General features: G+C 51.8%; 2 protein-coding genes across 4 annotated transcripts; both read right to left on the reverse strand.

Annotated features, from left to right (window-relative positions):
* Nucleotides 1-519: 519 nt before the first annotated feature.
* Nucleotides 520-5,855, reverse strand: Adprs (ADP-ribosylserine hydrolase). Its single transcript, XM_015485270.2, has 6 exons — nt 5,595-5,855; nt 3,138-3,234; nt 2,676-2,883; nt 2,413-2,597; nt 1,971-2,071; nt 520-1,332 (listed from the first exon to the last, which is right to left on the reverse strand). Exons 1-6 carry the CDS (start codon nt 5,806-5,808, stop codon nt 1,040-1,042), a joined length of 1,098 nt encoding a protein of 365 aa, XP_015340756.1. The 5' UTR covers nt 5,809-5,855; the 3' UTR covers nt 520-1,039.
* A 1,020-nt stretch (nt 5,856-6,875) lies between these two features.
* Nucleotides 6,876-11,532, reverse strand: Tekt2 (tektin 2). Of its 3 annotated transcripts, none has more exons than XM_015485272.2 (10): nt 11,153-11,532; nt 10,258-10,463; nt 9,925-10,050; nt 9,521-9,726; nt 8,323-8,466; nt 8,126-8,240; nt 7,843-7,950; nt 7,572-7,715; nt 7,335-7,414; nt 6,876-7,171 (listed from the first exon to the last, which is right to left on the reverse strand). In XM_015485272.2, the coding sequence occupies exons 2-10, from the start codon at nt 10,411-10,413 to the stop codon at nt 6,958-6,960; spliced, it is 1,293 nt and encodes a 430-aa protein (XP_015340758.1). In that variant the 5' UTR covers nt 10,414-10,463; nt 11,153-11,532; the 3' UTR covers nt 6,876-6,957. The 3 variants fall into 3 exon arrangements, with proteins under 3 accessions (XP_015340758.1, XP_048671717.1, XP_048671716.1); XM_048815760.1 differs by lacking the exon at nt 11,153-11,532 and adding an exon at nt 11,077-11,143; XM_048815759.1 differs by lacking the exon at nt 11,153-11,532 and adding an exon at nt 10,898-10,984.
* Nucleotides 11,533-13,967: the final 2,435 nt, after the last annotated feature.

Here is a 13,967-nt window from a genome sequence, read left to right on the forward strand (position 1 = left end):
ATATCCCCACAGTTTTAGGAGTAGTATCTTTTCATTGTCCTTTCTTTAAAATGGATGCTGTGCGAAACTTCCTGGTGGGACAAGGCCACTGGCCAGGCACTAAGGAGATATATAGCACTCAGTCCACATAGGTCACCTGGGATGATGCACCCTCCACTCAAAAAAGCTTGGCAGTCTGGTGACAGGTGCCCTCTGCTCCCATTCCTGGCCCAACTGAGTCTGGGTCTGGTTTGGGGACAAGACAGCAGGAAAATCTGGCTTGTTCCTGCCCACTGTCTCTGGCAAAACACTCGGCCCATCTGCCAGGGCTACTCTGAGCAAATCCCAACAGGAAAAGCCACCAAACTATGACTGCTCTGCCTTTCCTAACAAACAGTGAGGCTAGCTGCAAGAAGTGGCATCATGCTTATCAACATAGCAAGCATCTCGTTGCCTTGGGGTTGCATTCCTTAGAAAAGTAAAGCCAACAGAGAAGCACAAGGCTTGAGGTCAGGTCACCAAGAGAGTCACAGGAAACTGTTGGGATTTGCTAAAAACTGTTTATTGCATGACTTCCACTGGAAGCTGCTAACAAGCCCCGTGACAGCCAAACACCAGGACACAGACCAACTGGAAGCAGGTGTCTCCCTTGATCCAAATGACCTACTGGGGGGATCTGCCCAGTCAAGGGCAGGATGTCTGAAATTGGCTAAAACCCAACAGATAGAAATGATGCTATTGCAAATCATTTCCACCTCCCCAAGTCCCATGTTCTAGATTAAAACGGAAAGTGCCAAAAACACCCTCCAAAATAAAACCTGTCCTGGTCCCTCATATCTGAGGACCCCAGGGGTGCCCTATGGCTTGCAGCAAGCCAGAACCCTGACTTCCAAGAAAGCATCTGTCCCTTGCTTCTTGTTCCTGTGACCTCTCCCAAAGGTGCACTCGGTCCATACTGCAGGGAGACTGAAGCAGGAGAGCCAGCTGAAGGGCCTCTGGTTTCCAATCTGAGCTAGAGTTGGTCCTGCTGGACACGGCAGAGCCCCAGCAGCTGTGGCCTTTACAGACTCTTCTGGAAGACTCGGTGCAGACTCTGGGCCAGGACGTCGGTCTCCTCATAACCCTCACAACTTTGCTGCCAGCTCTCTGGCACCTGATCCATCCCATAGTAAGCACCAGCAATGGCGCCAGCCATGGTGGCAATGGTGTCTGTGTCCCCGCCAAGTGAGATGGAATAGATGAGAGTCCTTTGGAGGTTATTGAAAGCAGAGGGGATCTCGGGGTCAGGCTCCATGCAGCGAAGGAAGCAGTAGATAGCAGTGGGCACAGATTCAAAGGCAGCAATGCCATTCCCTGCAGGAAGCCAGATCACAGAACTTGACTTGCCCCTGCCACCAGACTTCTAGTCATCTGTCACAAGTCAACACCCTCAGCTCCAAGGAGGGCTGTGATCAAGATCACAGACTCTAGGGTCAGATAACCTGGATTAAAACCCTGCCTTCCAAGAACTGCCTGGTGACTGGGAAAGTTACCTGACCACCAAGATTCCTGCTCTTGGATTTGACCCCTCAGTGTAGTGACTAAAGGTGTCACCCTCTCATAGGGCTACTGGGAGAGTGAAGTGAGGTCCTGTCTATCAAGCACTCTGCATTGTGCCTACTACACAGTGACGGTGCTAGATAAACAACATCCATTATCACATTAGCTGTAAAAACTGGCAACTAGCTGCCACTTCTGGGGACACAGATCTACTTCAGGACACTGGAGGTGCTGTAGGTCTAGAGCAAGGCAGTGCTGTGCTCACAACCTTGCTAGGGACACTACCGAGAGTAGCTCTGGCTGTCACAGCAGCCTAGGGTTATAATATAACAGGAAGCCCCCTCCAAGCACACACAGCCCAACTCCACGTCCCCTCCCTCCGGGCCCTGAGCCCCACTGGCCATAAAGAATGACAGGTGTGGGGGAACCAATTGACACCAGGGTCCACGCACCTAGCTCGGACACCACTTCCTCTCGGGTCACAGAATCCTGGTCTAGAAGCTCTCCAACCTTCTTCAGTCGGCTGGAGTATGGATGCTCCTCCATACCCAACCTGTGGGTTCAGGGAAAGGTTTCAGGGGATTCAGAACCAGCAGGGTGGAGACACTGGGCAGAGGGAGGACCCTGTGTGAGTAGGCAGGGGTGTATCAGGCTCCCACTCAGCACAGGTTCCTGACAAGGAGTGGGAGGGGCCCCAGTGTGAGTGGGTCATTTTGTTCTCTGGGATCCCGAGAGCCCTGAAAACAGCCAAGACAAAGGGGCTTCTTCTCACCCTTCCCTAAAGTCTGAAATGAAAAAAGGCAGGTTTGGCTTTGCAGCCATCCCAAAGGCTCCCCAATCCCTGCCATGTGCATGCTCAGACACACCTCAGCCCTGCCTTCAACCCATACTCACTCCCTGGCATCCAGGACGGCTTGGGCATCCCCTTCCAGCTCCTCCATGTGGCCCAGGAGCTGCTCGAGGAAGTGCTCACTGGAGGACTCACCCTGCAGAGCCAGGTGCACAGCCAGAGCCTGCAGGACTGCGCCATTGTAACCCAGGGAGGAGGCGTGGGTCAGCTGCGCTGAGAGCCGGGCAAACTAGGGAGAGGGGGGCTGTTGTCACACACATGCTGCGGATGAGGAAGGGGAGCCCAGGTGCCAGCCTGCCCCCAATACCTTCTGCACATCCTGGACACTGCTATAAGCCAGAGGGATGCCGGCTACCCGCATAGCACCTCCATTGCCGTAGGAGCCTTTCCCATTGAACTGGGCCCGGGCAGGCTCATAGACATCGCAGCACTTGGGGCTCAGAAGCTTCTTGAAGACGGTGATCACTCCGGCCCCATAACCTCTGTCAGGGTCTTTCTTGTACTCCTGGGCAAACCTAGTGGGGGTGAAGGGAAGCAGAACTGGGGTTTCTAGGATGCCTCAGGGCTCTGAAAAGTCCAGGCTGGTTTGGAAACAGAGGCACAAGGCTGTACTAGCAGTGGGGGCATTTTCAGCTTGGGAAGTTGTGTCGGCCTGAGAAACAGGTCCTGTTGAAGGTGCATGTCCTAAGCACACACAGACCTCACTGCTCTCTCGGGGCGCAGTGACTCTGCCCATGTGGTTTGTTCACCCCAGGACCATCCCCCTCACCTGTGAGCCATGTCCACCTCATCAAAGGCCTCCTTGGCCAGCAGGGACTGCACAAGGGCCCTGGCCATGGCTGTGTCATCAGTGTAGTACAAGGTTTCTGTGGGGAGAGTGAAGGGTGAGAACAAGCTGCACACTCTGGGGTGAAAGTCTCCTGCTTATTCCTCATAAGGTAGCACATCAACCCTGACCTTACATCAGCCTCTCCCCTTCAGTTTCCTGGGCTCTAGGGAGGCTCAGGATTTCAACTTTGGGACTTTCAGCATTTCTTTATTCCAAGTCAGTCACATCCTGCTGATTTCTGAAGGAAACCTTCTGCTCCCTTCTGTCTGCCATCACTGCAGTTCTTTTTGATATGATCTGCTTGGGCTGCACACAGAGACCCTAAATTCTCCCCTATGTCTCCCACTTTTCAATGCAACCTAAATTGCAGCCAGAGTTCAGCCCAAAAGTAGACCACCACCTTCCTCCTACTCTCCTGCTCATAATGGCTCTGTTGCCATCACGATGAAGTCCCAATTTATCGTTTGTGCCAAAGCCCTTCCCAGCCTGACGCCTTCCTTCTGGCATACCTTCTATCCCATGGCTCCCTTGCCTGGCGCTTGGGTCAAGTCCTTCCCAGCTGGGGCCGCTCCCCTCCCTCCATCCTGCCCCATCTGCTTTCCTGTGGGCTGCCTGTGAGGGTTGCTTGGCACTTCTAACATGGCACACTTAGCTTGGGAGGCACAGGGCTTTGGCCTTACCTGAGAAGAGACAATTACAGAGAATGAAGTGGACTCCCCAGTAAGCCCCCCTCCCACTCCATGTATTCCTAGTCTACCCCCTCAGCATATCCCAAGCCCAAACCCTCTCCCCCTTAGGTAACGCTTACCTCCTACTTCACCAGAAGAGCGGCTAGCAGTTACCTGACCCACAGCTGCACTTTCTAGACTCCCCGCTGAGGAAGTCTGTCTCCCAGTCCAAGGTGAAGTCCACCCCAGTCCATTTTCTCAGGGGCCTTGCTCTTCTTTTGTGCCTTTCTTTCATGTCTTCAACCTCTCCTCTGAGGTGGAACCACATTTATTCTCTCATTGGTCACTACACCCTGCTCTTCCCTAGGAAACCACTTTTCTCCACTCTCAGCCATGGGACTCAGGCGAGGAGCTGACCCCACCTCCAGCCTAATCAAAAAGCACATGCCATCCCTTGTTTAGGGATGGGTGCAGGTTGGCAGCTAGGCCAGTGAGACTCAATTTGGGACTTTCAGAGGGCTGTAGCAAAGAGAAATTCCTTGCTGGAGCTGCTGGGGGCCATCCCAGTGGGAAGACTGCAGAGAGTGGACTCACCCAAAGAAAGCTCATCTGGATGTTGGAGAAGAACTGAGCCTGGAGGTGCCAGTTTGAATTCCTGGATCCAGCTCTGCTTGAGGGCAGACCTACCTCTCTGGACTTCTCAGTTATGTCAGCCAATATACTCCCTTTTTGCTTAGATCATTTTAATTGGATTTTCTGTCACTTGTATTCAAAGGGTCCTAAAACACCTCTAACCCAAAAACATGCTTGTTCTTCATCTTAACTTTAAACCGAAGACGAAATAAAAGCCCCTTTCTCCATCTTGTCTTCACCTTAATTACAGCTCATCTCCTCTCCTTCACACCTACCCATACTACTTTCTGCCCCCTTTTCCTCTTTAACCCACAGGAAATGCACTTTTAAGTCCAGGCTTCCCCCTACTTCACTTCTCTGGACACCATGATGAGTGTCTTCATCTTTTAATTCTGTTCTCAGGTTTTCTGACACACTCCTGCTGCTTCTCCAATCTCCTGCTGTTTCCTTCCCTAACTCCCCCCAGCCCTCTCCTCTACCTGCCTGTCACACATGGGTATTCCCCAGGGTTCTGAGGGCCGCTCTTTTCCCTTCTAATCCCACCTGCTCTTCAAGAAGAACCGCATCCTGCGCTCAACCTCAGACCTGACACCTGGGCTGGGAACCAGGGTCCACAACACAGGTGAGGGAGAAAGGAAGGAGAGAGAGCTTTTTAGGGAGGGGCAGAGCACACCCAACAAATGCCTGCGCGGGGGAAGCACGGGTGAGCGGACCCAAGGAAGCCAGGCCAAGACTCTAGACAGACAGGCGAGGGCGGGCCAGTGGGCCACACAGAGGAATGTGGCTCTCTTCTAAGATTTTAGGTGGCGGAGGCTTGAGAGGCGCGGGGCTGAGGCGTACTGCTGGAAAGCTCTGACTGGAAGCACCGGACGAGGCGCGGTGCAGGAGCGCGACGCCAGGCAAGGCTCGCACCACGGAACTGGGGACAGAAAGGCGGAGCGGGGACAGGGCACCGGAGCTCCAGGTGTCTGCGAGCCATAGAGTCTGGCCCACCGCCTGAGCAGTCTGGTCTTAGCGCATTTCAGGGCGTCCCAGTCCGCCCACTCCCGAGTGTCCCCGCCGGCCGGCACAGACCCCAAGAGCCCGCCCCGCCCACCTGTCCGCGCGCTCCCAGGCGAGCCGGGCTCCGGCTCCAGGCTCTGCACGTGACGCAGCACGGACGGCAGGCTGACTGTATCCTGTGCCTCGTAGATGGCGCCCACGCAGTCCCCGAGCAGCGCGCCAGCCAGGCAGCCTCGGAAGCGCGAGAGGGATCGGGCAGCACCGGCGCCGCCGCTGCCCGCCGCCGCCATTGCTGCCGCCGCCGCCATCCGCGCGCAGGCCAGTCGCTACTTCCGGTGCCGCCGCCGCCGCCGCCGCCGCCGCGTCCTTCTATCTCCGCGGCCCACAGCGCCCCCCGGTGGACTGGAGCCTCCGTGTCGCCCTCATCCACAGCGCCACCTAGCGGTCAGAGTTTCAGCACCGCTCAGTCTCCGTCTCCGCCAGCTTCGCTTTGGCGCCCGATATTCTCGGTACTTGTTAATGGCGTCACAGCGGGGCGGGACGGCCACCACAGGGTCTCCGAGGGGCAGGTACTGAGCCAGACCATCAAGTCGCTCCAGGCCTCTTCCTCGCATGGGCGGGCACCCCTGCTTCCGGCCCTCTCCGGGCAGCCCTAGCTCTTGGCCCACCCCGTCCTCCATGCCCTCCTGGTGTGATCCTAGCACGGCGCTCCCCTGGGCATCAAAAGGCTAATATGCAAGGGGCGGGGCTGGGGCTGGCGCTCAGCGGCATTTGCCTGGCGTGTGTGAGGCACAGAGTTTGAGTGTCAGCACAGCATATAAATAAATAAAATAGGGGCCGGGGTTGTGGCTCAGTGGTAGAGCGCTTGCCTAGCATGTGTGAACCACTAGGTTCAATCCCTGGCACCACATAAAAATAAATAAAATAAAGGTATTGTGTCCATCTACACCTAAATAAATAAATAAAATAAAGATCTATCAACAACTTAAAAAAAAAAAAAAAAAAGGTATACAAGGTTCCAGCTAGGGCAGAACTGGGTTGGGGCCAGCTGCTAGAGCCCATGGGGGTGTTGAGAGATTCTCCCTGAAAAGGAAGGAGTTGGATTTAGAATGTGGAATTTGAGGAGCTGATGTTTGCATCTTTGCTCCTCCACACAGAGGAGGGTCAAGAAACCTTTGTGGGTGGGAGCGCTGGGGTTGTGGCTCAGCAGTAGAGCGCTTGCCTAGCACATGTGGGGCCCTGGGTTCCACCCTCAGCACCACATAAAAATAAACAAAATAAAGGTATTTGTCCATCTACAACTAAAAAAAATATTTTAAAAAAAGAACCCTTTCACTTTCTGTCTGCATGCAGGAGTAGCAGAAAATGAACTGACTTGAGAGCCTACATATTTATTAGGTCTCATTCTCTTCCCCAACCCATTTCCCATCAAATTCCTACCACCCACTCTGTCTATACTATGCCAGCTCCAAATGGCAGGTTTTGAGTGGACTCAGGGTGCGGTTTGTGGTGCGGTTAAAGGTGTCCACCTCAGGCACAAACTTCTCAGCAGGCACAGTAAGCTTGCGTCTCGTGTCCAGGCACTTGGTGTCCAGCAGCATGGAGTTAGCCTTGCAAGCAATGTCAGCCTGTAGCCGGGCCAGGTGCTTGTTCAGGGCATCCAGAGCATCCCTGGGGAGGAAGTATCAACAACCCACCACTCCTGCATGAGGCTGGGAGGCCAGGACCGCACCCACCAGCTTACAGTCCAGGGAAACCAGCAGGTATCAAGAGGCCCCCACCCATGGGCACTCTCAGTCTCTCCCCATACCTCTTGCCCACTTCCCAAACTTACTGTGTTTGTGCCAGCTTCTGCTTCAAGGCATGGATGGTTGCCTCTAACTGGTGAATCTCATCAGTGAGGCCATACTGTGCCTGGAGGCAGAGGGGTATCATGTGAGTTCCAGGTTAGCCATGCTGTCCTTCAGCCTATGACCTAAGGGCTGCCCTAGGCCAGCACCCTTGCTCCACAGGAATATATGCTGGGGGTGATCCTGAGCAAACCTCAGCAAGGGGGCCTATGCCCTCGAACCTGGTCCCTACAGAGTTCCACATTGGGCCTGTAGGTTCTGGACTCCAGCCGGGTGTGGACCAACTTCAGGTTTAGAATCTTTCTGCGCAGATCCTCCTCCAGGCGCCGGATGTCCTCTTGCAGCTCAGCAATCTCCTCCAAAATCTGTGGGGGACAGAGTGACTGGTCTTCACCAGTGGAACTCATGCTGGAGCACCCAGTCCAGGGTTTCCTGGCAGGGAGTCTGGCTCCTTGCCCCATAGTAGGAGGCCAGGCCCCAGTGAAGACTCACGTTCTTTTCTTGCCACTTAAGTTCGCTGTACACTTTCTCTATTTCCTGCAGCCGTTTCCGAAAGGCAAATTCTGTTGCAACCCTTTGGGCTTCAAGTTCATTGTTGGTCTGCAGGACAAGAAGTATACCATGCAAGGGTAGGGCACAGAAGCTCAAGTTCTTGCTGCTTAAGTGAGGGGAAGGGGTGCCATGGTCAACAGGCAACAGAAAGTACAGGCTGAAGGCACACTGATTCCATCTGTTGGCTCTGGAGCAGCAGCGTGGGGGTGGGGGGCTCACTTACCTCCGCAATAGTTAGGGCGATGGCCTCCCTCAGCTCCGTGGCTGATTTAATCTCAGCCTCTGCTCGGTTCTTGTTGAACTGACTGAAGTCATCCCATTGCTGGAGGGTGGTGGAGCTGCAGGTGACAGGAAATAATAATGTTGCAGTGTGCAGCCTATGAAGGGGGGGCCGAGCACTGATGGAAACACACTTCTTACCCCTTGGGGACACGTGCAGGATTAATCTTCAGAGAGATGTTTGGGGCCTTTATGTTGAGAGAGAGACAGCCTCTGTCGATCTCCAGCGTCTCCATTTTGCCCCGATGGTCAAGGTTGAGCTGCTGTTGGACTTCCTGCAGGAGGCTGGACACAGAGCAGACTCCATCAGGAGCCTCCCCTGAGGCCCCACATGCAGCTCTCATTGTACCTCAACACTGAAGGATGGGGAGGCTGAGATGACTGTGCATGGCAGAAGACAGTGGGGCTGGTGCTGCAGCTGAGATTAAAGACCGGCACAGCTGGATGAGCCTCCCACAGACAGAACAGTGACACTCAAGTGTGTACACATACCCATGGGGTGCATTGTATGTGGCTGCACTCACGAAGCCTCACGCATACACATGATAAGGTGTGGGAGGCCGTCACGCTGAATGACTAGCATTTTCCTTCCCTGGTCACTTTTTAGTGGCATGGACACTGCCCTGATCCTTGAAGTAGCAGAATGTATCTTCATGCATAGGCATGCCTTCCTGCAGCCCTATAGATCGAGCTATGCTCACCTGTTCCTTTGTGATACTACCTCCTTGCCCTGTTTGGGATAGAATGTTCTTTGGCAACGCCCTTTGTGTGTCCCCCTCTCTTGCTCTGCCTTTGGGTGTGGCCTTCCTAGATGTCAGTCAATCTGCTGACAGCAGACATCATGAAGCTAGACTCAGTCCCCTGAAACTTGACCCCTTGCCTCATTTGAATGGCTTCTCTTCAATAAAAGGGTCAGCGCGTGCTGGCTCTCTCTCTTTCTGTGGACCCTTAAGGTTAAAGGAGCCATCACAGGACCCCCAAAGAAAAAGGTATCTCTGACTCTTGTGTGGTTATTTCGTGCAGCCCAGTTCCCCTGGAGTGACCCTGAGTGTTTCTGTCGCCAGGAACACGACAATAAGGTACTTAGGGTGCTGGGAAATGGGCTTCAGCTCCCCTGCTTCTGCATGAATTAGAATGACTGTCTAGAGCAGGTTCTTGACAAGTATTCTGAGACTGTATCCAGGCAGCGGGGAAAGTGCCACAACCAACTAGTTGACAAGCACAGGAGGGGCAAGGGAATGAATGGGAGCCAGTTACTTATGAACCCCCAAACCTGTGCTCCACATTCATGGAAGCCTTCAAGTGCATGTGAACACACAGATGACAGTCTCTGCCTCACCAGAGTTGCTCGAAGGCCTGGTTGATCTTCTGTTGCAGTGCCTTCTTGGTGGCCTCAATGACCTCCACCTCTTTACGCAGCTCAGTCTCCACAGGATCCCTCACAAAGTCAATGTCTCGCCGACTCTCCCGAAGGGTCAGGCATTCAATGGCCACATCCATTGGTAGGTTCTTGGCCTGCAGATTTTGCTCTGCTAATTCCTTCATCTAGAAAAGAGGGGGTTCAGGAGGTTGGAGGAGCCATGCATTGGGAGGCAGCTCTTATCCCCACTTTTAACAGAGAACTCTGAGTGACTCAGATGACCATGCCATCCATGCACCCATCAAGGGTTTCCAGACCCAGAAGTGGGAAGGAAGGGAGATCTTTGCAGCAGAGTGTCCTGATATCCAGCCCTGATCCCCTGCCTGTGTCAGGGTGTCAATCTCAGCATCTAAGTCAGTCAGACACTTGTCCAGCATCTCTTTCCACCGGTTGACAGTATCAATCCTCTCTGCCAGTCGAGTTCTGTTGTCATGTTCATCCCAAATAGTCTGGAAGAGAGAGAGCAAGATAAAGAAGATATCAGTGCATGCCTGTAACCCCAGAGACTTGGGGAGGCTGAGGCAGGAGGATCACAAGTTTAAAGTCAGCCTGGGCAATTTAATGAGAACTTGTTTCAAAATAAAAAATGAAAAGGTCTGCAAATGTAGCTCAATGGCATAATGGTTGGGGGCGGGGTACCCAGCTGGGGCTTCCACCTGGTTGTTCGTCTCATGGCGGAGGATCCGGGCCTCCTGACGGATCTGATGGGAAGCATCTCGCTGCCGCTCCGCATTGGTGGACAGCAAGTAGCTATTAGTTTGCCAGTCGGGCAGCCGGAAGCGCTGACTCGGCTTGACACTGAATGTGGCCATGGTGCGGGGTGGTGAGTCCCAAACCCCGGACCTGTTCCAAGACACACCACCTGTGTTGGGAAAGCAAGGAGCAGGAGACGTCAGTGGAATGGCTCAGTTGCCTGCTCCAAGGGCCATGCTCCTATTTTCTTCTGAGCCCCTTTCTACAGGAAGCCTACTGGGGGACAGCCCCGGCTGAGCTCAACTTCTATTAGATAGGTTCCTTCCACCCCTCCACCCCCAGACCCTAGGCCCTGGACCTGCAATTCCTGAGCAGGTAAAAGGAGATAAAGGAGTCCCTGGTGTGTGTGTGTGTGTGTGTGGGGGGGGGGCAAGTGCCTAAGGGGAAGAGGGCTGGCAGGAAAACAGCCCCTAATCCAGTTTCCACCCCTACTTCCAGCAACCCTCCCTCTGAGCTTTCTTTTATTTCTTCCGCGGCTGCGGGCCAGGCCCGGGTGGGGTTGGGGGCGGACTAGGAGAAGGAGCCCAGTTTTCCAGGGCGCACCGAGGTTGGCACCCGTCAAGGGGTGGGGGGCGCTCCAGCCCTCTCGGCGGGGTGCCTCGCTCGCTGCCGCTGCCCTGGGTCGGAGGAGGTGGGGCGGGTGGGAGGAGCTGGGGTCGGAGTTTGGTGCCCAGCCAAACCCTGCCCTGCACAGGATCCTCATTTGGGGTTTCAGTGAATACCCTGGCTCTTTGGGGAAGAAGGGAGTGGCTGGGTCTCCGTGTGTGCCCCGCTGCCCGCTCTCGCCTAGTCTCTCACCTCCTTTCCCTGCTCGCCCAGAATCCCCCCTCTCCGAGCTTCTCCGTTGTTTGGCCTCCGGTTGCTAGGCAACCACCACGCGGAGCTCCTGGCGGCCCCCGGCTGGGAGTCGAACGGCTGGGAGTCGGGGCGCGGATGCAGGAGACTCGGGGCGCTGGACGGCGCAGCGGCGTGATTTAGGAACGGAACGTTTTAATTTTGATCAATCTTACGTATCGACAAGATGAAAAATGCAGTGCGTAGAAAAAAATAAACGTTGGGGGTGTGATGGCACACGCCTGTAATCCCAGCCACTCTGGAAGTTGAGGCAGGAGGATGCAAGATGCAAGCTAACGGTCGGCCTGAGCAATTTAGCAAGACTGTCTCGAAACAGATGAAATAAATAAAATGAAGTGGGCTGGAGATATTGCTTAGTGGCAGGGCACTTGACTAGCCCAGGCAGAGCCCATGGTTCAAGCCCCAGTACAGCACAACCATAACCAAAAAGGCACTGTGTTCCAGCATTTCGTGTTAGAAATACGGAGAAATTGCTTTGTCCTTGTGATATTTAGTACTTTCAGTAAGTTTAAACCATGCTGCAGCGTGTAAATGTGCAGCTGAAGAATTTCTGACGATTTTTGCGAATTCTTGGCAATGGCCCTAGTGCGTTTACCGGGAAGGTCTTTTTTTGCTACGGAGCGGGTGATGAAAGCTCCAAGTGATGTCAGACTCAAAACTCTTCTCTTTCTACTGCTGACAGGAAATTTACACCAGATGACATTTATCATTTGAAAGAAAGAAATATCAGCTGAGCAGAAGCCTGGCTGGGTAGCCCAGAGGTCGTCAAATTAATACACCCTTTCTTCATGTGGGAATGCTTTTAGCTCTCACTGGTGCACTTATGTATTTATTGAACCAGAGTAGGGGGTTTATTTTTTGCAAAAACTTGTGGGCAGTTTCAAGACTGTTTTGTGATTGTGTGGACTCCTATAGTATAGAAGGAGCACCATATGCCCTAGGGAAACCTTGCACAGGACATACACATTATATGAACAAACAGCATTACCCCCTCTTCATGTGCAGCAGAAATATATATTATTCTTCTGTTCAATATGTGCCTTGTCCTGGGAATGGTGCTTTTAGATAAAGCTGCCAGGTCTGTTAATGAACATCTCAGAAGAAAAGGGTATGCATGACTGGCTTATGTCTTCTTGTAGCTTCCTCAGTGGGCTACTCTCACTCTTTAGATTTGCAGAACCTGAGCATCCAAACAGCATTCTTTTTTCTTTCTTTCTTTCTTTCTTTTTTTTTTTTGTGGTACTGGGAATTGAACCCATTGCTTTGTGCATGCGAGGCAAGCACTCAACCAACTGAGCTATATTATCCCTAGCTTTATATCCCTAGCTTTTATATCCCCAGATAGCTTTCTTAAGTGTTACAGAGGATCCTAGAAACATTGACTATGAAGCAAGAAATTTCAGAAGTGAAAAAGAAAAATGATGTAAACTGTTTCTTTTTTGCAGTACCGAGGGACTCAAGGATGCTCCACCTTTGAGTTACATCCCTGCAAGTCCCCTACCCTTCTTTTTTTATTTCTTTAAAAGAAATTCTATTTGTTCTTTTTTGTTATCCCTATCCTTTTGTTCTTTATCATTTGAGACAGGGTCTTGCTAAGTTGCTGAGGCTGGCTTCAAACTTGTGATCCTCCTGCCTCAGCTTCCCAAGTTGCTGGAATTACAAGTATTAGCTGCAGCCACTGCATCCTGCCTCACTATGCATTTTGATAGTTGTAGATAATACAAATGAAAAGAAGATTACTTTTCTGCTGGCCTTGTACTTTCTGGTCTGTGGCCAAATAAATTCATGTTGGGACCTTGCGGAGGGTTGAGATTTGGGAGTTGAACTAGTTTTGAGTGGCATATAATCAGAGAGAAATAACTGCTGCCTCAACTACACAGCCCAGATCATTTGTTTTGGAACTTGAAATGATGATTTTTTTCTTCCCACAATTTGCCCTTCTAATCTTCAAAGCCCACCCTTCTTCCATAAGAAAGGACAGTCCCTTGGTTAAAATGAATGGAAAGTAAGTAGCTTTGCTGCACTTAAAAGTGTTATATTTTTGTGCAGATTTTCAAATTAATGTATAAAGGGCCTTAATGAGGGGCTGGGGTTGTGGCTCAGTGGTAGGGTGCTCGCCTAGCACACGTGAGGCACTGGTTTTGATCCTCAGCACCACAAAAAATAAAATAAAGGAATTGTCCACCTACAACTAAAAAATATATTTAAAAAAAGGGGCCCTAATGAGACAATAGTAATAATAATTTTTTTTTGTGGTGGTGGGGATTGAACCCAGGGCCTTGTATATGTGAAGTAAGCACTCTACCAACTGAGCTATATCCCCAGCCCCAGTAATAATTTTTATTAATGATTTAGCTAACATCTATTAATATGTATTTTTTTTGAGAGAATTTTAATATTTATTTTTTAGTTTTCGGCGGATACAACATCTTTGTTTGTATGTGGTGCTGAGGATCAAACCCGGGCCGCACACATGCCAGGCGAGCGCACTACCGCTTGAGCTACATCCCCAGCCCTATATATGTTTTTTTTTTTTTAAACTATTCAAAGGGATACCACAGATGGCAAATTTTTATAATCTAATTTTTTATAAAAGCACAAATAAATTAGAAAAAATTATAAAGATGGTTATATAATCTTAATTCTACATTTGTATAAAATACAGATAAAACTGGGCACATGATACATGCATGTACTCCCAGCTCCTCAGGAAGCTGAGGCAAGAGGATTGCAAGTTCAAGGCCAGTTTTGGGCAACT

This window comes from Marmota marmota, unplaced genomic scaffold (assembly GCF_001458135.2).
Source record: "Marmota marmota marmota unplaced genomic scaffold, marMar, whole genome shotgun sequence".
NCBI classification, from domain to species: Eukaryota; Metazoa; Chordata; class Mammalia; order Rodentia; family Sciuridae; genus Marmota; species Marmota marmota.

What these genes read in the sequence shown, in the direction of transcription:
- Tekt2 (XM_015485272.2), bottom strand. Translation starts at nt 10,413, where the DNA reads ATGGCCACATTCAGTGTCAAGCCGAGTCAGCGCTTCCGGCTGCCCGAC. An exon ending in AGATTGACACCCTGACACAG is followed by an intron (nt 9,727 to 9,924) that starts GCAGGGGATCAG and finishes CCTCTTTTCTAG; the next exon opens with ATGAAGGAATTAGCAGAGCA. An exon ending in CAGAAGCTGGCACAAACACA is followed by an intron (nt 7,172 to 7,334) that starts GTAAGTTTGGGA and finishes CTTCCTCCCCAG; the next exon opens with GGATGCTCTGGATGCCCTGA.
- Adprs (XM_015485270.2), bottom strand. Translation starts at nt 5,808, where the DNA reads ATGGCGGCGGCGGCAGCAATGGCGGCGGCGGGCAGCGGCGGCGCCGGT. An exon ending in GCCGTCCTGGATGCCAGGGA is followed by an intron (nt 2,072 to 2,412) that starts GTGAGTATGGGT and finishes CTGAACCCACAG; the next exon opens with GTTGGGTATGGAGGAGCATC. An exon ending in GGAAGTGGTGTCCGAGCTAG is followed by an intron (nt 1,333 to 1,970) that starts GTGCGTGGACCC and finishes GGCTTCCTGCAG; the next exon opens with GGAATGGCATTGCTGCCTTT.